General features: G+C 45.0%; 1 protein-coding gene across 1 annotated transcript in view; it reads right to left on the bottom strand.

The window, feature by feature from the left end:
• TIMELESS (timeless circadian regulator) overlaps positions 1–25,828 on the bottom strand; it is a gene marked incomplete in the record, with an annotated part of 157,777 nt that overhangs the window by 76,989 nt on the left and 54,960 nt on the right. The window contains 6 exon segments of the mRNA XM_056562374.1: positions 3,191–3,360; positions 3,715–3,818; positions 6,443–6,660; positions 7,224–7,400; positions 18,803–18,890; positions 20,298–20,431. Coding sequence (XP_056418349.1) covers positions 3,191–3,360; positions 3,715–3,818; positions 6,443–6,660; positions 7,224–7,400; positions 18,803–18,890; positions 20,298–20,431 — 891 coding nt within the window.

The raw sequence follows: 25,828 nt of genomic DNA on the forward strand, positions 1-25,828 counted from the left end.
CAGAAGATGACAATTTTAAACGTATAAATTTTCCTGCATGTAGTCATGATTTTTTCCAGAAGTACGAACAAAATCAAACCTACATAAGTAGGGTATCATTTTTATCGTATGGACCTACAAAATAAAGAGAAGGTGTCATTTTTACCGAAAAATTTACTGTGTAGAAACAGAAGCCCCCAAAAGTTACAAAATGGCGTTTTTTCCCCCCCAATTTTGTCTCACAATTATTTTTTTTCCGTTTCGCCCGCAGATTTTTGGTAGTAGAGTAGAATTGGTGGCGCAAAAAATAAGCCATCATATAGATTTTTAGGTGCAAAATTGAAAGTTATGATTTTTTTAAGGTAAGGAAGAAAAAACGAAAATGCATTGGGGGTTAAGATAGCATAGATCTCAGAAAGCAGGCCCTAAGTAGCCGGTCCCTGGCGACACAGCAGCTCAAACCGGGTGGGTCGGGATAACACCGTACTTCCCAATTTAGTAAGCATATGGTGCCTCAATTGAAGGTAATTGAGCCGCTCAGAGGAGGGAAGCCCATGTTTAGAACTCAACTGTTCAAATGTCAACAATGAGCGAGTGAGCAACCACGTCTGCATAACAGAAGAGTCCCTTCAGGCCCCAAGCCACCACCATGTCCGAAGACATATTAGCAGGCAGGTCCGGGTGATAGAGAAAGAGACAGTAATGGGGAAGAGTAAGAGAAGAGCCCAAATCATGTACTACAATAATAACCCCAAATACATTTAGAAAGGGTCAGACCATGCAGGCAGATGGCGGACATGGACAGCCAAGTAATATTTAGTGACATCCGGCACTGCCAGCCCCCCCCCCCCCAAAGATTTGTCGGCCATAATTACCCCCATAAAGAAGGCAATGGCGCTTATTGTCCCAAATAAAATGAAAACCGGAAGGGTATAACAAAATAAAAATAAAAGCAGTTTGGGACAAATAGTCATCTTATCCATCGTAGCCAATTCAGACACACGACGAATGGACGTAACTGCGACAAGAAAAGCTACCTTACAGGAAAGGAAGCGAAGGGAGACCTGACCAAGAGGCTCAAACTGAGAGCCTTGCAGAGCATCCACGATGAGGTTGAGGTCCCAAGAAGCAGTGGGGGACTGGAACAGAGCAACCTCGTGAGCTATGCCCAGCTAAAAAAGTCTGCACATGAAGGTCGGACGCAAGAGGGCGTTAGAAGAGAACAGAAAGCGCCGAAACCTGTCCTTTGATGGAACTGAAGGCAAGGCTCATCTCCAGTCCCGATTGCAAAAAGGACAAGAGGTTCGGCAAGGAAAAAGAGGTGGGAGAGAGAACGATCCTCACACCAGCGAAAATAGGCCAGGTGGGGGATCAGGCAGCGCCATGCTCCTGTCGCCCCACTCTAGAAATAAAACAAAAAAGGGAGAGAAAATCTAACTATAGATTGAAACTAGGAAAAAAATAAAATAAGACTAGGTCTGGAGAAACTCCAGAACTGTGTCTGCCACCTGCTGACACTAAGCTAAAACTCTGAGTTGCTCTGAGCCAGGTATAGCCTGTCGGGAGGAGCAGACTTTCGTTTGTTTTTTGCCTAGTGTCATCCTCCTAGCGGCAAGCAGCATATACCCATGGTCCTGTGTCCCCAATGAAGCACTCGATAAAACTGGACCACCTTCGCCACTCCACCTTCAGGTATGTTCACATGTGCGCATTTTGCTGCAGATTTTTTTTCCTACCTATTGACTTCAATGAGTAGCAAATTCTGCTGCAAAATACACAGCTACATATTCACATGTGAAGATACCCTTAAGGAATACCCCATATGTGGCCCTAGGGTGCAACTTGATTCAACCACAGGCCTCAGACATTAAAAGAAGCTCCTAATGGATTTTGAGGCCTTCTTATTTGAATATTTTCTCCAGTACCATGTCTGGTTTTCAGGGGTATTGGGGTGCTAAAACAAACATTGCCTAAAGAAACTTCACCCCAAAATAAAATGGTAGAATAGGTGCAGTGAGCATTTAGACCCCAAAGGTGACTCCAATATTTTTGGTCAAGTGGGCTGTAACTTGCATTCTTCATTTTTACAAGGGGTAAAAGAATGGGCACAGTTGGACACCATGGGGCGTACAGGGGCTTTAATCTCGCAACGTATTAGTGGTGTGACTCCCCTCTCTCTCTTAGAAATGGCGGCGCAGACACGTCCCCCAGACTACCCTCCTACTTTTCTACTCCTCAGTGTGGTTAAAATTTAAGACTCTCTTACATTATCCTGTTTTTGTAACATACTCACCGTTGTGGTATAATTCGAGTCTTCCTGAGTTGACTTCCATGCCTGATATTGTTTTGTGGCTCTCCTATGGGATACTGTACCTCTCACAGCTGTATGACGGGCCGACGCTGAAGTAATCTGCTCAGCTGCAGGAGGACTTTTCTTTACCACATTTTTCTTTTGTTACCTGCAGCTGCGGCATGCACTTGATGTGCAGTCACGGGCGAGTGACCTGGCTGTAGGTCCCTCATTGGTGGTAAATGACTTGTTCACCCGGGTCTCTACTAAAGAAGTTATCTCAGTATTGTATAAGGAATTATTATTCTCTTACCATGAAGCCTATCACTTACTTGTTAGGGAGAAGTGGGAGACAGATGTAGGTCCCCTGTCGGATGAACAATGGGCACAAATTTTAACTATGACCCCGCGTCTTGCTGTGTCGGAGGCTCACCAGGTGCCCCAAATTTTACTGTTGTCTACAGTGTACGGAAATATCCCATTTATGGACATGTCCTGCCATGCACCCACACAGCATTTTATGTGGAAACTATACCAGTCTAGGAATTTAACATGAGGTGTATGTTGAAAACTGAAAATAATTCTTCACCTAGATTGTCCAAATCAGAGTCAATGTACTATACCTATTTTAAAAACACAGCCCTACACAAATTATGCTCTGCTTCATCATTCGAAAAATTTCCTACAAGTGGTCCTACCCTATACACATGTATACACTGACAGTGTGCTGCGGTATACATTGGTATGCCTTTTGGACAGGATGCCTACCTATAGCTGCCAGAATGCTTTGATACATTGTGGTGTAAACAGCCCCTTTGTCACAATACAAAATTAAACACATATTAGGACATGAACATTTAGATAATTCTTGCAACTCTATGTACCAACACATTTCTTGGTTGAGCGTGTGAGCAAACTTACCTGCACCATAACTGTGCTCTTTCCTTTACAAAATTTTTCCAACATTCGGAGGAAAAGGTGTGTTGTTTCTACCAGATCTTTTAGGAATGACCGCGGTTGTTTAGTCTCATCAAACTTACGAAAGAGTGCAAGAAAAAGCTCCCGATATTCCATCATGTAAAATATGTTATCTGGACAATACACATCAGAATTATTTACATGGTCAGATATGAAGTGTCAAGTATTTGTAAAAACAGGTATATGAAATTAAACTACCCCAAGGTTTTTTTTGTCCATTTCTTGAACACTCACAACCACTAGTCCTCTCACATTGCCATCTTTTTTATTTCAGTACAGCTGTGTTCATACATTTTATTACTGTTAACTGGGTCATATGATTACCAGCCTTATCCACAGAAAATCAGTGTTTATTATTCTACAATATCCTCCAATAATAGCCGGTGGCATTATATAAGAAAAATGATATATGCATTAATTCCTGGAGCACTTCTTTAACACACATATAAAAGCAAAGGATTACTCACTTTTAATGACCCTGCTACTTTCTTGAACAGATGCTTCCTTGGAATGATCCATTACATTAACAGTCAGAAGAAGTTCCTGATAGGCTTTTAGAGCAAGATGCATTCTACGGTAAAAATTGAAAACCACGTAAGGTAGTATTCTAGCATTATTGCTTCCATGTCCCTTAAAATACAATAAAATAAAAACCCTTACAGTGGGGATCAAAAGTTTGGGCACCCCAGGTAAAAATTTGCATTAATGTGCATAAAGAAGCCAAGGAAAGATAGAAAAATCAAATTACAGATTAGAGATTCTTATAGTATGTCAACAAAAGTTAGATTTTATTTCCATCATTTACACCTTCAAAATAACAGAACACAAAAAAATGGCGTCTGCAAAGGTTTGGGCACCCTGCAGAGTTAATATCTTGTACTGCCCCCTTTGGTAAGTATCACATCTTGTAAATGCTTTTTGTAGCCAGCCAAGAGTCTTTCAATTCTTGTTTGAGGTATCTTTGCCCATTCTTCCTTACAAAAGTCTTCCAGTTCTTTGAGATTTCAGGGCTGTCTGTCACGCACTGCTCTTTTAAGGTCTAACCCATAGATTTTCAATTATGTTGAGGTCAGGAGATTGTGAAGGCCATGGCAAAACCTTCAGTTTACGCCTCTTGATGTAATCCCCCGTGGATTTCAAGGTTTGTTTAGGATCATTATTCATTTGTAGAAGCCATACTCTCTAACTTCAGCTTTTTCACAGATGGCATCAAGTTAGCATCCAAAATTTGCTGAAATTTTATTGAATCCATTTTACCTTCTGCCACTGGCTGCAATACAACCCCAAAGCATGATTGATCCACCCTCATGCTTAACAGTTGGACAGAGGTTCTTTTCATTAAATTCTGTTCCCCTTCTCCAAGCGTACCTTAGCTCATTCCGGACAAAGTAAAATTTTAACCTCATCCGTCCACAGAACTTGTTCCCAAAATGCATCAGGCTTGTCTATATGTTCATTTGCAAAGGTCAAACGCTGATTTTAGTGGTGCTGACGTAGAAGAGGTTTTCTTCTGATGACTGTTCCATGAAGACCATATTTGTACAAGTATCTCTTTATAGTGGCATAGTGTACCACAACTCCAGTGTATGCCAGATCTTTCTGGAGGGATTGTGCAGTCAAACGTGGGTTTTGAATAGTTTTTCTCACAATCCTGCGAGCTGTTCTGTCTGATATTTTTCTTGGTCTTCCAGATCTTGCTTTAACTTCCACTGGTCCCGATGACTGCCACTTCCTAATTACATTCGGAACAGAGGATATTGACATCTGAAAACGTTTTGCTATCTTCTTATAGCCTTCTCCAGCTTTGTGAGTGTCAACTATTTTCAGTTTCAGATTTCTAGACAACTGCTTAGAAGAACCCATGGTGCTGATTGTTGGGGCAAGGTCAGTGGAGTCTGGGCATTTAAAACCTTTGAGATTGACATCACCTGGTCTTTCCAGATGATGATGATTGAGAACAATCCATGACACTGGCAGGTCTCAGCTTCGCAAAGGGGCAGTGCATGCTATAAATTCTGCAGGGTGCCCAAACTTTTGGAGATACCATTTTTTGTTTTCTGTTATTTTGAAAGTGTAAATGATGGAAATAAAATCTAACTTTTGTTCACATATCATAAGAATGTCTAATCTGTAATGTGATGCCTTTTGGAGATTTTTTCCATCTTTCCTTGGCTTCTTAATGCACATTAATACAAATTTTTACCTGGGGTGCCCAAACTTTTGATCCCCACTGTATACAGTCTTTGTGAAAGGAAATAAAAAGTTTAAAGTTCTCTATTTTTTCCCCTTTACTGGAAATTTGAAGTGATTTACAGCTTCTAGCGACTATTTTTAACTTATATGTAAGGGCTTTCTTGAGATATTATATATATATATATGTATATTTTTTTTGTATTATTTTAGGGGCTTAGCAACATATTACAAGTTGTCCACAGAGTTACAGTCACAATGGTTGACCCAGAACCCGCATACTGTATTAGACTAACAAGTCTTAGAATGTTTATTTATATTAATACAAAATTATATCAATAGCTTTATTTTAATTTTTTTTTTAGCACCAACATATTCTGTGGAAAAAAAAAACCAGCTCACCCCGCCCTGGACAGATGGAATACGGATCCAGGTGCTGGACAACACCGAAGAAAAGAAAAATGAAGAGGTAAGGAATCCACATTTATTCCAGAAGGACAACACAGGAACACAAGGGGTTACATGTTTCAAGCGCAAGGCGCCTTACGCTTGAGACGCATAACCTCGTGTTCCTGTGTTGTTCTACTGGAATAAACGTGGATTTTATTTGCATAAGAGCTGGACAACATATTCTGTGTTACAAAACTTATCATGGGGAGAACAAAAACTACACGCAGCTGTTGCCGTTTGTTAGCTTTAAACCCCAGTGCTGCAAGGCCACAATGCCAGCCCCAGAGCCATCGTGGTTGAACAGTATTTATAAAAAAACTAAAATAAAAAAAATTATTCTAAATAAAAAGCAGACTTCATACACAGTTTTTCCCCCTAACTACCAAAAGTCTTCTGAGGGTTGGCGGTGAGGGTCCTCAGTCTGCAGCAATATGCTTTAGCGTTGTTACAGTTAAGGGAGGGTTTGCAGCTTACTTCTTTTGCAAGAACTACAGCTGTCACAAAAAATTTCTGTTGCATAAAACACATATACTAATCCCACTCATTATGTCTTACCTTCGAGCCCAAGAGGTAGCCTCTTTTTTGTCTGTCAGCATCATCTCATAGTAATTGGTGAGGTTTTGCTCAATAAAATGAAAAGTCCTTATGCTGGCCGTTTCAGATACAAACTCTGGACGAAAATTATTTACACGATTGAAGGCCATGAAAAAAGCCATAGACCAAAGGTAGTAAGTTTCATCATGCTGCTGAGCCTTCTCACGAATTAAGTGATCCTATTGATTGAAAAAATAGAAAAAAAAATAATTAAAATATAAGCAAGGGAGAGAAAAAAAAGGGACAAAAAAAAAGGGCACACTGAGATAAAGAAGCAATGTGAATGTCTATGACATGCACAAATTCGCTCTCACAATAGATGTCAAATGTCTAGTTAAAAAAATAAAATACCCAGGTTTCAGCATACAAGGCTTATATGTACTCTACATTATGTACATTTTAATAACCTTAATGTAATTGATCTAGACCTCTGCTGTAATTCAATAGGAGCCTTCATGAAACACTCCTAGCCAGGCACTGTGTAGGGAAATCCTAACTGCTTCAGTTAGAAAAAAGTTTAAATGGCAGCTTCTCTTTTGCCAGCATTGGACCCTCATAATTTCCGGCATCAATAAAAGCCCCAGTAATTTGACCCCCATCTAAGCTCCACCTCTTAAATAAGGGAGCAGCAAAAGATAAACACCAGTGCAATTCAGTAGAATGCAGAACACTTTACGGACTCACTGTTTTGATACTTAAATATCATTTTCGTTAATGATTCCCTTGTGACAACATTATTTACCTTCACAAGGTACATGAGTCGATTATAGCAGTTTTCCAGGAAGTCTATGCAGAAGTCCTTTAGGAAGAGACGGACATTTAAAGCAGAACGACGCCGTGTCTCTGTATCTTTGGCTTGCTGCTTTCTCTTTGGGACTCTCTTAATTTCCTTTCCAATGTCATGAGTGTAATTCTGAAACTGTTGTTCACAAAACATTTACATTTTAAATAAACAAATTTACATAGCCTAGGAATGTCCAATTCCTAAAACAGAATTTAAATCAATCAAATAGAAACCCAAAATTATGCAACTTTGTAGCTCATTTATCTTTTCAAAATGGTTTAGATGAATTATTCCCATGGTGGGTCACATAAAGAGAACCATTTTTTCGCTTCTTCTGATGTTGCAAATTCACCATACATCAAGGCACAACAGGAACATCAGGGTGCTCAGCATTAGAAGATTGAGTTGGTCATTTTCTAAACACGTCGGAGCTGACGTACCTGTACACTGCGCCAAAATGCATGCTGCATCCAACGTCAGCAGAAGCAGAGGAAAAATACAGATCATGGTCAAGTGCCTAGCCAGGAGAACTGGGGCCAGTCACAGAAAGGTAAGTGATTTACAAATTCAATTTTTGTAGTTAAATTAAATGGGCACTGTCAACTGTCAGAATCAAAATACTTTCTATATGTTGTACAACTTGGCAAAATACTGACCTTCCTAATACACTTAATTTTTTTTATGAAGTCTCCTTTTAATAGAAATCCTGGCTTATAAAAAAGACCACTAGGTGTCCTCACACCATCCAGAACATAATCCTGCTTAAGCACAGGATGGGACAAAGTCCATGAAGTGAGGGTGGGACTAGCACTACATTGTGCTCACTTCTGTCCTATCAGACTGCAGCATGAGAACTGAGTAGGGGCGTTACAGAGCAGTCTGCACTGATTGGATGAAAGGACACAGCACAGCAGACTCAGGGAAGAAGTGAATGCAAGGTGAGTGAGGGCGGGCTCAGTGGATGTCATGTCAATAAAGGAGCAGCAGAACAGAGGGATTTGTGAGCCACATAAAGAAGATAGACACAAAACAACATGGAAAGCATCTGCATGACCTAGTGAGGAAGATATATAAGCATTTTCTGTCATGACAGCTATGCTTTACAGATATAACAGCTAAAATTTTTGAAAAGTCATGTAGTCAAAAGTTTTGATTGGTTAGGGTCTCCGTGCTGAGACCCCCACCAATCCTCCGGAACGCAATAACTCAATTGAGCAATGGAACTTCTCCGGGCAATATTAAAAGGAACCACTGGACCGATTTTGGTAAGTGACACCTCCGTAGACTCCTGGTCACCCACAATATAACCCAGTGTATTAGGTATAGTATGGGTGATCAGGGTGACCGTTTTCCTTTAACGCTTTAAATGTTTTTCAACCCATTTAAGGACCAGGCCAATTTTCACTGTAGGACCAGCGTTTTTTGCACATCTGACCACTATCACTTTAACCCCTTAAGGACCAAGGACGTACCGGTACGTCCTTGGTCCTGCTCTTCTGATATAACGCGGGGTTACACAGTAACCCCGCGTCATATCATGGCGGGCCCGGCGTCATAGTGAAGCCATGACCCGCATCTAATAGCGCGCAGCGCCGATCGCGGCGCCGCGCGATATTAACCCTTTAGCCGCGCGCTCAAAGCTGAGCCGCACGGCTAAAAGTGAAAGTGAAAGTTCCCGGCTAGCTCAGTCGGGCTGTTCGGGATAGCCGCGGCTAATCGCGGCATCCCGAACAGCTGACAGGACAGCGGGAGGGCCCCTTCCTGCCTCCTCGCTGTCCGATCGCCGAATGACTGCTCAGTGCCTGAGATCCAGGCATGAGCAGTCATCCGGCAGAATCGTTGATCACTGGTTTCTTATGAGAAACCAGTGATCAGCATAGAAGATCAGTGTGTGCAGTGTTATAGGTCCCTATGGGACCTATAACACTGCAAAAAAAAAGTGAAAAAAAAAAGTGAATAAAGATCATTTAACTCCTCCCCTATTAAAAGTTTGAATCACCCCCCTTTTCCAATAAAAAAAAACAGTGTAAATAAAAATAAACATATGTGGTATCACCGCGTGCGGAAATGTCCGAATTATAAAAATATATCATTAATTAAACCGCTCGGTCAATGGCGTGCGCGCAAAAAAATTCCAAAGTCCAAAATAGTGCATTTTTGGTCACTTTTTATATCATTTAAAAATGAATAAAAAGTGATCAATAAGTTCTATCAATGCAAAAATGGTACCGTTAAAAACTTCAGATAACGGCGCAAAAAATGAGCCCTCATACCGCCCCATACACGGAAAAATAAAAAAGTTATAGGGGTCAGAAGATGACAATTTTAAACGTATTAATTTTCCTGCATGTAGTTATGATTTTTTCCAGAAGTCCGACAAAATCAAACCTATATAAGTAGGGTATCATTTTAATCGTATGGACCTACAGAATACATATGAGGTGTCATTTTTACCGAAAAATGTACTACGTAGAAACGGAAGCCCCCAAAAGTTACAAAACAGCGTTTTTTTTCAATTTTGTCGCACAATGATTTTTTTTCCCGCTTCACCATAGATTTTTGTGCAAAATGACTGACGTCATTACAAAGTAGAATTGGTGGCGCAAAAAATAAGCCATCATATGGATTTTTAGGTGTAAATTTGAAAGTTATGATTTTTTAAAGGCAAGGAGCAAAAAACGAAAATGCAAAAACGGAAAAACCTCCGGTCCTTAAGGGGTTAAGCATTAATAAATCTGGGATGCTTTTACCATTCCTTCTGATTCAGAGACAGTTTTTTCGTGACATATTCTACTTTATGTTAGTGGAAAAATGTTGTCGATACTTGCATCATTTCTTAAAAATAGGCATTCCAAATAAATTATATTTTGATTCACAAATACAATAGGTCTACTATATGTTTGCATCATAAAGTTGACATGTTTTTACTTTTGGAAGACATCAGAGGGCTTCAAAGTTCAGCAGCAATTTTCCAATTTTTCACAAAATTTTCAAAATCGGAATTTTTCATCGACCAGTTAAGCTTTGAAGTGGATTTGAAGGGCTTTCTTATTAGAAATACCCCACAAATGACCCCATTATAAAAACTGCACCCCCCTTTATTCATCTTCATTTTTTACACTCGCATGTTTTTGAATTTTTAAAAGGGGTAAAAGGAGAAAAATCCCATCAAAATTTGTAACCCAATTGCTCTAGAGTAAGCAAATACCGCATGTGTGTATGTCAAGTATTCGGCGGGCGCAGTAGAGGGTTCAGAAGGGAAGGAGCGACAATGGGATTTTGGAGAGTGAGTTTTTCTGAAATTGTTTTTGGGGGGCATGTCACATTTAGGAAGCCCCTATGGTGCCAGAACAGCAGAAAAACCCCCACACATGGCATACCATTTTGGAAACTACAACCCTCAAGGCACATAACAAGGGGTCCAGTGAGCCTTAACACCCCACAGGTGTCTGACGACTTTTCGTTAAAGTCGGATGTGTAAATGAAAAAAAGAAAATTCTCACTAAAGTGCAGTTTTCCCCCCCAAATTTATCATTTTTATAAAGGGTAATGGGAGAAAATGCCCCCCAAAATGTGTAACCCCATCTCTTCTGAATATGGAAATATCCCATGTTAGTACGTAAAATGCTCTGCGGGCTAACTACAATGCTCAAAAGAGAAGGAATCACATTTGGCTTTTGGAAAGCAAATTTAGCTGAAATGGTTTTTGGGGGGCATGTCGCATTTAGGAAGCCCCTATGGTGCCACAACAGCAAAAAACAACAACATGGCATACTAGTTTGGAAACTAAACCCCTCAAGGAATGTAACAAGGGGTACAATGAGCCTTAACACCTCACAGGTATTTCAGGGCTTTTTGTTAAAGTTGGATGTGTAAATGTAAAAAAAAAAAATCTCACTAAAATGCTGTTTTTTCCGCAAATTTTACATTTTTACAAGAGGTAATAGGAGAAAATTACCCCCAAAATCTATAATGGAATATAGAAATATCCCATGTGTGGACGTCAAGAGCTCTGCTGCACTACAATGCTCAGAAGAGGAGAAGCGCCACTGAGCTTATGGGAGGGAGAATTTGTTTGGAATGGAAGTATTTAATAAGGGGTGCAGTGAGCATTTACACCCCACTGGCGTTAGACAGATCTTTGGAACAGTGGGCCGAGCAAATGAAAAAAGGAGATTTTTTAACACTTAACGTAAAATCTCTCTCGATGGATCCATTGGGGGACACAGACCATGGGTGTATGCTGCTGTCTCTAGGAGGTATGACACTATGGCAACAACAAAAAGTAAGAGGAGAGGACCGACAGGTCAAGGAAAAAACACGAACTGTCTGAGAACCAGAAGAAAAAATATAACTGAACACACCCTCGGACAGAAAACCAAAGAGAACCCCAAAAGGGTGGGAGCTGTCCCCCCCCCCCCAATGGATCCTTCGAGAAAGATTTTACGGTAAGTGTTAAAAAATCTCCTTTTCTCTATCGGCTCCATTGGGGGACACAGACCGTGGGACGTACTTAAGCCGTCCCTTGGGTGGGCAGATAATCAGCTAGGCAGAAGGCTGTTCCACTGCCGCCTGCAGCACTTTACGGCCCAGACTAGCATCAGCCGATGCAAAGGTATGAACCCGGTAGAACCTCGAGAAAGTGTGCAAAGACGACCAAGTAGCCGCCTTGCAAATCTGCAAGGCCGAGGCCTTGTTCAGGAGAGCCCAGGATGCCCCAACAGAACGGGTAGAGTGAGCCACAACCCTGAAGGGAGGAACCTTCCCCCTACAGCGATAGGCTTCTGAAATGGCAGACCGGATCCACCGAGAAATGGTGGCCTTGGAAGCAGGTTGTCCCTTGCGACGACCTTCCGTAAGGACGAAAAAGGAATCACACTGACGAAACGAAGAAGTGATAGAGAGGTAAGCCCTAACATCCCGAACCACATCCAGTTTGTGGAGTAAATGCTCCTTAGGAGGAGAAGGAGCGGGACAGAAGGACGGAAGAACAATATCCTCATTGAGATGAAAGGCCGAAACAACCTTAGGCAAGAAGGAAGGATCTGGCCGGAAGACAACCTTGTCCTGATGAATCACCAGAAACGGAGAATGGCAGGAGAGAGCTGCCAATTCAGACACTTTCCAAATGGAGGTGATAGCAACAAGAAACGCCACTTTCCAAGAAAGGAGGAGCAGGGACACCTCCCTAAGGGGTTCAAAAGGTTCACCTTGGAGGACCCCCAGAACCAGATTCAAGTCCCAAGGGGGAGAAGGTGACCGATAAGGAGGGGCAGCATGCGCCACTCCTTGAAAAAAGGTCCAGACATGAGAATTAGAAGCCAGAGGACGCTGGAAAAGAATAGAAAGGACCGAAAACTCCTTAGCGGTTATCCTGAGCATGACGCAGGGTTAATTTTCCCTGCCAGGAGTGGTAACCCCGAGTCAAGCTCAGGGTAGAATTGCAGAGTTGCCGGCCGGGCTGCACGATATATCGCAAAAGCAATTGAATTGCGATTTTTGCGATATAGTGATACGGCTCCCGAAAACATACGATTATCTGCTCGGGTCGGCTCCCATGGCGGGGGCCGGCCAGAGCAGGTAAAGACAAATACTAAAAGTCAGTGTTTCTCAACCAAGGGGCCTCCAGATGTTGCAAAACTACAACTCTCAGCATGCCCGAACAGCCAAAGGCTGTCCGGGCATGCTGGGAGGAGTAGTTTCACAACAGCTGGAGGCACCCTGGTAGAAAAACACTGAGCTAAGTGTAAAAGGAAAAAGGAGGAAAATAAAAAAAAACTTCTGTGATTGGCTGAAGGGAAAAGGACTTGTTCTGCAGCAAATACACTAGGTTTGAAACCTGCCCGGCAAACAGTGTGTGTTGCTGCAGGACAAGGTGAGGGGGGAGGAAGAATGTGACAAAGGGGGGAATGTGACATGGAGGGGGGGGAATGTGACAAGGGGGATAGCATGTGACAAGGGGGGATGTGACAGGGGGAGGGGAAAGTGACATGGAGGGGGGAATGTGACAAGGGGGATAGAATGTGACAAGGGGGATAGAATGTGACAAGGTGGTGGAGAATGTGACAAGGGAGGGGGAGAATGTGACAAGGGAGGGGGAGAATGTGACAAGGGAGGGGAGGGAGAGATGTGAAATTTCAATGCAAAAAATTGTACCGCTTTTGGTACAAATTTCCACACAATCATACCGCCAGGGAGGTTAAGGGAACTGAGAGACAACCCCAGTTCGAAACCTGACTGCAAGAGAGAGAAGACGGGGAACAGAAAAAGTAACAGGAGACAAAACCTGAGCTTCACACCAACGAAAATAAGACCGCCAAGTACGGTGGTAAATTTTTGCCGAGGAGGGTTTACGAGCCCTGAGCATGGTGCGAATGACTTGGGAAGAGAAACCGCGGGCTCTCAAAACCGCGGTCTCAACCGCCATGCCGTCAAATGCGGCGACTGTAGATTGGGGTGGCAAAGAACAGAAGGTTCGCACGAAGTGGAAGGCGTAGTGGAGTGTCGTCCAGGAGCCTGACCACGTTGGCATACCACGACCTTCGGGGCCAATCTGGAGCTACCAGTATGGCGGGAACGCCCTCCGCTTTGAGCTTCCTCAGAACCCTGGGAAGAAGCGGAAGGGCAGGAAACAGATAGGGCAGAGCATACCCTGTCCAAGGAATCACTAGGGCACCCACAGCTAGCGCCAAGGGGTCCCGGGACTTCGCCACAAACGGAAGGATCTTCCGATTGTGCCGAGACGCGAAGAGGTCCATGTCTGGAATGCCCCAGAGGTCGCAGTTCTGTGCGAAGACCTCCGGATGCAGAGACCACTCGCCGGGGTCGGCCAAGGACCGGCTGAGGAAGTCCGCTTCCCAGTTGAGCACACCCGGAATGTGAATCGCCGAAATGGCCGGAACCTTGCTTTCCGCCCAGATGAGAATCTTCATCACCTCGGCCATGGGTGCCGAGCTGCGAGTGCCGCCTTGCCGATTTATGTACGCCACGGCCGGACTGAAGCAGGGACTCCCAATGAAGAAGGCAAAGAAGAATTGCCCTCAGTTCCAAGAGGTTTATCGGAAGAAGAGCTTCCCGGGGAGACCAGAGGCCTTGAACCGTCCAGTCCCTGAACACACCGCCCCAGCCCGACAGACTGGCATCCGTTGTAACCACCTGCCAGTGGAGGGGAAGAAATGATCGCCCCTGGAGAAGAAGGGGGGAGCGGAGCCACCAGAGCAGAGACTGAGGGATCCGACGAGGGAGAGCAATCTTGCGATCGAGAGACAGAGGAGTTCTGTCCCATCAAGAGAAAATCGCCAGTTGAAGGGGACGGTAATGAAACTGGGCAAAGGGTACGGCCTCCATGGCCGCTACCATCCGACCCAAGACTTCCATGCAAACGCGGATGGAAACTGGGACCTGGGCCCGAAGGGAGCAGACTCCTGACAGGAGTGTCAGACATTTGTCCGGCGGAAGGCAAATCCGGGCAGAGGCAGTGTTGAATTGAAGTCCCAGGAAGATCAGAGACTAAGTGGGAGAAAGGACAGACTTGTCCCTGTTTACCATTCACCCGAAGCGATCCAGGGTCTGGAGGGTGAGGTCCACATTCTCCAGGGTCTGGACTCTGGTGGGAGCCTTGACGAGAAGGTCGTCTAGGTAAGGGATTACTGAGACTCCCCTCGACCGCAACAGGGCTATCACTGGCGCAAGGATCTTGGTAAAGACCCGAGGAGCAGTGGCCAGGGCTACGAATTGAAAATGCCACTCTGGAACCGCAAAACGGAGGTACAGTTGATGGCCGGGAAATATTGGAACATGGAGGTAGGCATCTTTGATGTCCACCGAAGAAATGGAGGGATTCCATTCGAAAGTGGCAGATGAGAAGATGACTGTTGAGACGCTTGAGGTCCAGGATTGGCCGCACCGAACCGCCCTTCTTGGGAACCACAAAAAGATTGGAATAGAAACCCTGAAAACGTTCCCTTGGAGGAACGGGGACAATAACTCCCTGGAGAAGCAGGGACCGAAGAGCCTCTTGAAACTGCTTCGCCAGAGAATGAGACCGGGGAGCCCGGAACTGAAAAAAACGATCCCTCGGGAGGGAGGCAAACTCGATTCGGTACCAGTTGGACACCACGTCCCTGACCCAAGAGTCCTGAATATGTGTGGTCCAGATGTCTAGAAAAAATAAGAGACGACCTCCCACCCGAGAAAAATCTGCGGGTGGGTGCATCACTTAATGTGGAAGTGGGTTTGCGGTTGCCTGATTTGGCGGCAAAACGGCCGGAACGGTTGTTGTCCGACTTCCAAGACGGGCTCGCCCGGAACGAGGGAGCCTTCTTGTCCCGCGAAGGCGCCTGCCCCGACCCCTTATTGGGGCCAAAAGTCCGAAATGACCGAAAGGAAGAGGACTTCCTCTGGGAAGCTGAGCGAGCCTTGTTTTGAGGCAACAAGGAACTCTTACCCCCCGTCGCCTCAGAAATCATCTCGTCGGGGAGCTTGACAAAAAGACGGACCCCAGTAAAAGGAAGGCTCGGTGAGAGACCTTTAGGAAGCGGCATCCAAAGCCTTAAGCCACATGGAACGGCGGAGGGCCTCCAGGTGACCCCCAGCAAAGGCAGCACAACGGGCTGACTGCATGGAAGCTGTGCACAGAAATTTCCCAGCTCTAGAGCATTGGAGAACCAAGGCAGAATGATCCAAGGCAGAAAGTCGAGTTCTTGAAAGCAGCCACATCTGCCAGTGGCAGTGTGGTAGCCTTAGAGAGGTGTAAAACTGGTGGTTCCACCGAGGGAGGGGAAACCACCTTAGAGACCAGGTACTTGCCGAATGGGTAACGCACCTGAACCTTTTTCATTCCCGGAAAAACCTCTTGTCTGGATGTTTCCATGCAGATTCCACAAGGATGTCAAATTCAGTGTGAGTTCTTAACCTTTGAGGTGCTGGTTTAGCACAATGAAAGGATACTTCAGGAGTCACATCCGAAGATCCTGGGTCCTCTAAGTGAAAGGTGTCTCTTATGGCCGCAACTAATGAGTTCACCTTTTCAACTGAATCCGCGTGGTCTTCCGAGTCAGATGCAGATTCAAAAGCCTCATCCGCCAGTTCACCAGGAGAATGTGAAAGAGTGGAGGCAGCCCTGGAGGGGGGGCGACCCTGATCGGGTACACGGCTCTGGCGAGGCAGAGTGGCGACTGCGGGAACGTCCTCTGGAGGAGCGACGTTTGTGATCAGATGACCCGGGGGGGGGGGGGGCGGGACCCACGAGGGGAACGCCCACGTCTACCTGAAGACTCAATGGAAGAGTCAGAAGATGCGCCCCTTGTACGCTTGTGAGAGCGTGAAGTATGTGGAGAAGGGGAGCGGGTCCCTTTAGAGGGCCGGCGCAGGGCAGACTTCTTCAAGGCAGACACCACGTCACGGGAGGCCTCAGCCACCGAATAGGAGACTTGAGTCAAGTCGGCCATATACTGGGATAGGGAAGAAACCCAGGCTGGAGGGGCAGCCGAATCCAACGGAACTGAAAGAGCATCCGGGGTTACCGGGGTCTGGGGCAGCAGAGGAGCAGGCAAAGCAAGTGGGTTCAGCAGAACCAGGCATTTTGGAATTACAGGTCTTACAGACAAAATAGGAAACTAATGCTCCAGTTGTCTGTTTAGAGGGAGGAACAGTTCTGGGTACGGACATAATGAAAAAAGAACTCCGCTCTGAGTGAAAGAGAGGGAGAAGCAGGCCAGCCAATAGCCATAGAGGGGCGTGCCTGGAGTAGAGGCACTGTCTAATTGACTTCTGGCTCCGAAAATCTCGCGCACGGCGCTGATTGGAGGGCGGTTCGCGCCTCCAGTAAGCTCCGGCGACCCTGTGGGCCCCGGCCGCTGTGAAGAAGAATAGTAATGGCGCCCGCTCCTTGCCCCGGGCACACATGTCGGTCGCATCTGCGCCCGCGGGGAAGTGAGCGGGCGATACACATGTCCGCCGGCAGCTGTCTGCTGTCGAAACAGAAAGTAAGTTGCCGCTCCTCGCGGCTGTCAGCCGCATAGTAAGCGCCGCAGCTGACAGATGCATAGTATAAAAACACACACACACTTACAACCCCAGGCACTGACCGTTGGAGAGAGGGGGTTAACAGCACATATATACGCAATGTCTGTGCCCCCTTACTCGCAATGGGGAAACAGTGAGCCGCAGTTCCCGAGTCCCCAACTGAAAACATGAAAGAAAAAAGGAATAAAAAATTAACATTCCCTAACTAGGAAAATAATAAAAACATAAGACCTGGTCTGGAGAAATCCAGACCATGTCCACCTCCTTCAGACACTAAGCTTAAACTGATTAGCTCAGGGCCTGGAGGAGGGTATATCCTGCTGGGAGGAGCCGACTTTTTTTGTTGCCATAGTGTCATACCTCCTAGAGACAGCAGCATACACCCCATGGTCTGTGTCCCCCAATGAAGCCGATAGAGAAAATTTAATTTAAAGCATGAGGATATTTTTTGACCATATATTTCTTTCACATTGATACTAAGTTTAGGGAAAACATGAGCAAATCAATTAAGCACAGATCAGATCCCAGCAAAATTTCACAAAAAATTTGGATTCATAAGAATCCCAACTTTTCAGGATTCATTTTGCCCCAGTACACGGAGCAGGGAAGTGATGATGATCTATGCATCCCAGCTTCCACTCACTATGTCCGCTGGACTGGGCACTCTGCTCACAAGCCCTGAGACGAACAATTATTTTCATAATCGATTAGTTGTTTGGTTATTGTTTCGATTAATAGACTAATATGATAAAAATAACCATAATGGAGAAGATAATTGGTGAATTAGATTGGGGGGGGGGGGGGGAGTTAATGAGGGAGGGGGATCTTCTGTGAGTTTTAGGTAAGGCATGCATTGTGTGTTAAAGGGGTATTCCAGCCATAGATATCTTATCTTCTATCCAAAAGATAATGGATAAGATGTCTGATTGCGGGCCTGCGATCTCAGTGCATCACTCGGCATACTGTGCCGGGTGCTGCTCCAGTCCCGAAGTGCTGGGTTTCCGGGGCTGTAGACATGACGCTATGCACAGGTGCATATAGTGATAATCGCTAAGTGTACATGAACTTTAGAAATTGGCTGACCAACTAATCGACCAACCTGATTAATCTATTATGAAAACAGTTGACCACTATTTTTATAATTGATTAGTTGGCAATTAATTGATTAGTTGTTTTAACCCTAAGTCTATACAAGAATGGGGACTCCAACCTTTAAGAAGAGTCCCTGCTCCTGCATCTATTTACGTGGGCAGTCGTAGGACAATATGGGCACTTCCAGAATCTGATCCAGGAGATTTGTTACAGATTCTAGAGACTCACTTTTTCTAGTTAAGGGTGTAAAGGTTTTTAGGTAATGAATAGTATATATACATGTATAAAATAGGCTTCCTGTGCCAGATTTGACAGATCCAAGCAAATGTGTGTTCCAAACATATATAGTGTATGCTATTATCTTAGCATACACAGAAACAGTAATCCTGTATACAGATCCCATAGCTTTAAATACTTACATTATGAAGCCCCTTGTGATAAATGATATCTTTATCTCCAATAGACTTTAATCCCTGAATTATGTATGAGCCACCAAACCGAGAATGCCTAGAACAAGGAAATTCCAGTTCAGCAAACTTAATTGATGTGTAGAAATTAAACACATGTAAATATTTTTTGTTAAACAGTGGCTATAGCACTTTAATGGTTACGCTTATTTACTATATAAAGATTACATGAAATGCAATAAAAACTAAGCGCATAAAGGACCTCACTGCTCACCTCCGTCACCATACACATTGTTAATCAAGACTTTGTTCTACTGGTTTGCCTTTCAGGAGACCTCTGCATACTGTGCCTTGTTGAGCAACAGTCATTTCCCGTTGTCTCTTGGGGAGCTCCCTGCCGCCCCCACCCATTCGCCTGTTGTAACCCTTCTTTTTTGTGCATCCTATGTAGTCCTCTGTGGTCCACTGTGTTCTTTTCCCTTATCTCTGTGGTTCTTCCTTCTATTTCTTTTCTTTCTCTTCCCTCACTTTGTCTTCTCATTTAATTTCACTTTATTTATACCCTGATAGGGAGTTCCTTTGTGTTAGACCGGATCGTAACAATCGTCCCGGTATTCCCTAAAAACATGCCTTGTTAAGTATTACTGTTATTCTTTGTTTGACTCCCTTTGCGTAGGGAACTTCTATTTTCTTATACTGAAAATTTGTAAAGAATTATAAAAAAAAATTAATAATACACTAAAACCTGAGATTTAAGTGGAAACGGTAAAAAAACATCCTTCTGTCTTCTCTCTGGAGAGGCTCTCCTCTCTCTTGTAGAGAGCATTTTTTACCATTTTTCAACTGGACATGTCCCAGCACACACTGTCCAATCAGAGGAATGGCAAAACAAAGAAAAGATGATCCAGCACTGCAATGTCAGGAGAACAGACAGGTCCTCCTTTAGGCAAGGTTCAGTATTTTCTCTAGTATTTGGTTGTCATTTTGGTCAGTATTTTAATCTAAAACCAGGAGTGGAATAGATACAGATTTGCAGAGATTCTGTGTTCAAAATTAGATCCAAAATGACGAACTAATATGTTTTGTGAACAAAGCCTAAACTGTTTTAGACAATTATGGTCTTCGATCTTGTTTATCCCATCATTTTATTGATGATGACAATACAGTGTTTTTATCAGGACAAATAGTTTAACCTTTTTATCTCCATTCTCTGCACATTTATGGCACAATGTACAAGAGATTGTATGGCATAGATCCATAGAGCTGAACCTGCTCCGTTTATTACAGCAATGCAATGGCCCAGATTGGTAACTCTGATTCTTAATGTTTAAGTCCTCAGATGCTGCAGTCAATAGCTGCCATGGCATCTTAGTCGTGCCTCACCTCCACAACAATTGTCAAGGCAGCTGGGAGGCCTTGATAATTATACTGTACATTTTCATCTAACAATCTTTTTAAAGGTAAATATGCTAATTTGCTAAATAGTTCTCACATACCCTCAACTCACCTGGTGCCACGTTGAAGAACTCTGCTCTTTTTTTCTGCCATTTCCCTTTGTCGAAGCATCTCCAAATCTTTAATATCTGTCGCTCTTTCAGCTGAAAATCGGGCTTGACCAGTTGCAGCCAACTGCTCAGAATTCTGTAAAGCAGACATTATATATATATATATATATATTTATTAATACAGGTTCTAGCATATATCGTGTGTGATCACCCCTTGCCTTTATGGCATGTAATCGGGGGTACACTAATTCCTGCATAGATACAAGAGAACTCATAATACCATATATACAGAGAGAAAATCGAGTTCAAACAACTCCTTAATTAAAATCATGATTTTATTGAGACAATTTAAAAAAACAATGTAAACAGACGCCACTGATTGGAGGTGGGATTAAGGTTAGATTCCAGTACAAAAGAATAGGGCTAGGTACCTCTTGATAAAGGGAAACCGAAACGATCGTAGGGGTCAGGGGTCTGCAGCTCAATATGGGTAAGGTCACTACATGCACTTTATTTGATTAGGTTCTGTGTCTCTCTGCAGTCTGCATGGATCCATAGATAGTGCTTGAGCTGCTATTATGTTGTCATACTATTATTTCGCAATACTATTATCTCAATACATTGTATGTATATGCATATTTGTGTTTTAACATACTCTGGCACTCTTTTGCACTAATTTATATTTTGTAATACCCACAATTGTGGTCAGTGTATACTATAAATACCGTATATAGAGCACTTTAGCAGTAATAATTTATGTGCAGTGCAGTTCTCTTATAGTCTGAGAAACCATACTGATTACTTTTTATACCATATTATATGCAAGCCCATTGTAGTTGGAAGTAGCCCTATTCTTTCGTACTGGAATCTAACCTTAATCCCACCTCCAATCAGTGGCGTCTGTTTACGTTGTTTTTTTTAAATTGTCTCAAAATCATGATTTTAATTAAGGAGTTGTTTGAACTCGATTTTCTCTCTGTGTATATATATATATATATATATATATATATATATATATATGTGTGTGTGTATCTTCCAGCATCACGTCCAAACGGCTAAAGATATTAACATGAAACTTGGCACACGTTACTTATATGTCAACAACAAACATAGGATGGGTAATTTAAAAAGGGGTACTCCGGCGCTTGGACATCTTATCCACTATGCAAAGGATAGGCGATAAGATGCCTGATTGCGGGGGTCCCGCCGCTGGGGACCCCTGTGACCTTGCACGGAGCACCCCAGTTAGAATCAGTCGCTCCGAGTCTGATTACTGGCGACCACGGGGCCGGCGGCGTGTGACGTCACGCTCTGCCCTCAATGCAAGCCTATGGGAGGGGGCGTGGAAGCTGTCACGCGCCCTCCCATAGGCTTGCATTGAGGGGCGAAGCGCGACGTCACATGGGGGCGGAGGCGTGACGTCACACGCCGCCGGCACCGTGGTCGCCGGTAATCAGACCCGGAGCAAACGTGCTCCGGGGACTGATTTTAACTGGGGTGCTACGTGCAAGATCACGAGGGTCCCCAGCGGCGGGACCCCCGCGACCAGGCATCTTATCCCTTATCCTTTGGATAGGGGATAAGATGTCCAAGCGCCGGAGTACCCCTTTAACCCTTACTCACCCCCATTTGCCAGGGTCGGGGTTCTGGTAGAAAATCCCATGCAAATCAATGGGAAATGTATGTTCCCACATTACTTCCGTACGGCTGGAGATATTTCAATACCTGGTACACATATTACGGGTCGGGATAGGAGGTCAGGATAGCAAGGATTAGGAAGGAAAAAAGGGGCAACGCCGGGTACTCAGCTAGTGTGTGTGTATATATACATATATATGTCTGTGTGTGTGTGTGTGTGTGTGTATTTTTTTCTATTTTATCCTACATATGAGTTTTTAGCTTCAAAATACATTATATTATAAAATATAGTGTACGGATGGAAAGTACAACTTGCCCCACAAAAAAATAAGCCCTAATAAAGCATGAGCCAGAAATCAAAATTTGCTGGGTCATGAAAGGGTTAAAAAAAAAAAATACACACTTCATAAAATCAGCAACCACTACAAAGTAAAAAACAAAACAAAAAAAAAAACAAAAGTGTGTACCAAACTCATCTTAGTCAAAACCATTTAGCAAGAAATCGCACACAATTTGCGCAGGAGACATTTCTGCAACTTTTCTACACCAAAAAAGGCTCTAAAGCTGGCAATAAATTACTCCCATTCCCCCTATAGACAGCACATAAATGTTTAGTCATGCCAAATGTTCATGTGCATGGTTAGGTCAAGAGAGTTAATTGTTGGCCAAACGAACCGTCATCTGAAAGTAATTAAAAATGTATGGCTACCTTTAATAAAAGGAGATTTTTGTTTACTTACCGTAAAATCTCTCTTTCTCGAAGGATCCATTGGAGGACACAGACTGTGGGTGTATGCTGCTGTCTCTAGGAGGTGTGACACTATGGTAATAAAAAAAGTCGGCTCCTCCCAGCAGGATATACCCACCTTCAGGCCCTGAGGTAATCCGTTTTAGTTCCAGAGCAATAGGAGAGGACCAACAGGTCAAAGGAAACCCAAACTGTCCGAGAACTAGAAGAAAAAAACATAACTGAACACATACTCGGACAGAGAACCAAAGGAAACCCCAAAGAAGGGCGGGAGCTGTATCCCCCCAATGGATCCTTCAAGAAAGAGATTTTACGGTAAGTAAACAAAAATCTCCTTTTCTCTATCGGCTCCATTGGGGGACAGACCGTGGGACGTACCAAAGCAGAGCAGTCATGCAGATGGCCGTTCCACTGCCGCCTGCAACACTATACGGCCCAGACTAGTATCAGCCGATGCAAAGGTATGAACTTGGTAGAAATTAGAGAAGTGTGCAAAAAAAATTATAACGATCAGGTAGCCGCCTTGCAATCTGCGAGGCCGAGGCTCTATTCTGGAGAGCCCAGAATGCTCCAACAGAAACGAGTAGAATGAGCCACAACCCTGAAAGGAGGAATCTTCCCCTTACAGCGAGGCTCCGAAATGGCGGACCGAATCCACCGAGAAAAGGTGGCCTTGAAAGCAGATTGTCCCAGACGACCTTCTGTAAGGACGAAAAAGTAATCACACTGACGAAACGAACAACCTTGTCCTGGTGGATCACCAGAAACGGAGAACGGCAGGGGAGAGCTGCCAATTCAGACACCCTCCAGATGGAGGTGATAGCAACAAGAAGCGCCTCTTTCCAAGAAAGAAGACGAGAGACACCTCTCTAAGGGGCTCAAAGGGTTCACCCTGGAGGGCACTCAGAACCAGAGTCAAGCCCCAAGGGGGAGAGTGTGACCGATAAGGAAGAAACAGAAAGCGCCACTCCTTGAAGGAAGGTCCGGACATGAGAATTAGAAGCCAGAAGCCGCTGGAAAAGAACAGAAAGGACTGAAACCTGACCTTTAAGGGAACTGAGAGACAACCCCAGTTCCAACCCGACTGCAAAAAGGAGAGGAGACGGGAAACCGAGAAGGTTACAGGAGATAAGTCCTGAGCTTCACACCAACGAAAATAAGACCGCCAAGTACGGTGGTAAATACTTGCGGAGGAGGGCTTACGAGCCCTGAGCATGGTGTGAATGACTTGGGAAAAGAACCCGCGGTCCCTCAAAACCGCGGTCCCAACCGCCACGCTGTCAAATGCAGCGACTGTAATTTGGGGTGGCAAAAAGGACCCTGAAAGAAAAGGTCTGGACGGAGCGGAGGGCGCAGTGAAGTGTCATCCAGGAGCCGGACTTCGTCGGCATACCACGACCTTCGGGGCCAATCTGGAGCTATCAGAATGGCGGGGACGTCCTCTGTTTTGAGCTTCCTCAGAACCCTGGGAAGGAGAGCAAGGAGAGAAAACAGAGAGGGCAGGGGAAACCCCACCCAAGGAATCCCAATGGCAGCCAAGGCTAGAGCCAGGGGGTCACGGGACCTCGACACAAATGAAAGAATCTTCTGATTGTGCCGGACACGAAAGGGTCTCCGTCTAGAATGCCCCAGAGGTCGCAGATCTGCGCGAAGACTACTGGATGTAGAGACCACTCGCTGGCGTCGGCTGAGGACCGGCTGAGGAAGTCCGCTTCCCAGTGAGCACACCCGGAAGGAACCGCCGAAAAAGTCCGGAAACATACGTTCCGTCCAGAGGAGAATCTTTGACACCTTGGCAATGCTGCCGAACTGCGAGCGCCGCCGTGCAGACTGATGTCGAGGTGTTGACTGACTGGATGCAAAAAGAACGGAACAGAAGATGGGACTCCCCATGAAGGAGACAAAGAAGAATCGCCCCCAGGTCCAGAATGTGTGTATTGGAAGAAGGGCTACCCGGAGAGGCCAGAGGTCCTGAACCGACCAATTTCTGAACACGCCGCCCCAGCCCGACAGAGTGGCATCTCTCGTGACTACCTGCCTGTGTAGGGAAGGAATGGTCACCCCTGAAGAAGAAGGGGGGGAACGGAGCCACCAGAGCAGAGACTGACAGATCCGACGAGGGAGAGCAACCTTGCGATCGAGAGACAGAGGAGATCTGTCCCATAGAGAGAGAACCGCCAGTTGAAGGGGACAGTAAAGAAAACTGGGTAAAGGGTACGGTCTCCATGACCGCTACCATTCGAACCAAGACTTCCATACGAATTCGGATGGAAACCGGGGCAGTGGAGGAGCGTCAGACGGTTGTCCGGCGGAAGACAAATCCGGCCAGGGACCGTGGAAGTGAGGTCCCAGAAGATCAGAGACTGGGTGGGAGAGAGAACGGACTCGTCTTGGCTGAACATCCACCCGAAGCGATTCAGGGTCTGGAGTGTAAGATCCACAGTCTCTAGAGTCTGGACTCTGATGAGAGCCTTGATGAGAAGGTCGTCCATGTAAGGAATCACCGAGACTCCGCACGATCGCAACAGGACTATCACTGGTGCAAGGATCAAGGCAAAGACCCGATGAGCAGTGGCCAGACCAAAGGGTAGGCTACGAAATGAAAAAGCCCCTCCGGAACCGGAAGGCGGAGGAACCGCAGATGGCCGGGAAATATAGGAATATGAAGGTAGGAATATGAAGGTAGGCATCCTTGATGTCCACCGAGGAAGAAACTCCTCTTGTGCCCTGGATGCCACGGAAGTGGCAGAGAAGATGGCGGTGAGACGCTTGAGGCCCAAAACTCAGCCATACAGAACCGCCTTCCTAGGAGACCACAAAAAAAGGTGGAATAAAAAGCCCCGCAAATATTCCTCTGTAGGAACGGGGACAATGACTCCCTGGGCAGGGACTAGGGGCCACCTAAAACTGCTTCCCGGAGGAAGAGACCGGGGTGTTCGGGACTTCCTGAATGTGTGTGGTCCCGATGTCTCGAAAAAGTAAGAGACGACCTCCCACCCGAGAAAAAACCTGCGGGTGGTGGCTGCACTCCATGTGGAAGTGGGATTGCGGTTACCCAATTTGGTCAGAACGGTTGGTGTCCGACTTCCAAGACGAACGCGCCCGGAACGAGGGGGACCTCTTGTCCCGCGAAGGTGCCTGCCGAGA

The sequence above is a fragment of the Hyla sarda genome, chromosome 2 (genome assembly GCF_029499605.1).
Source record: "Hyla sarda isolate aHylSar1 chromosome 2, aHylSar1.hap1, whole genome shotgun sequence".
NCBI classification, from domain to species: domain Eukaryota; kingdom Metazoa; phylum Chordata; class Amphibia; order Anura; family Hylidae; genus Hyla; species Hyla sarda.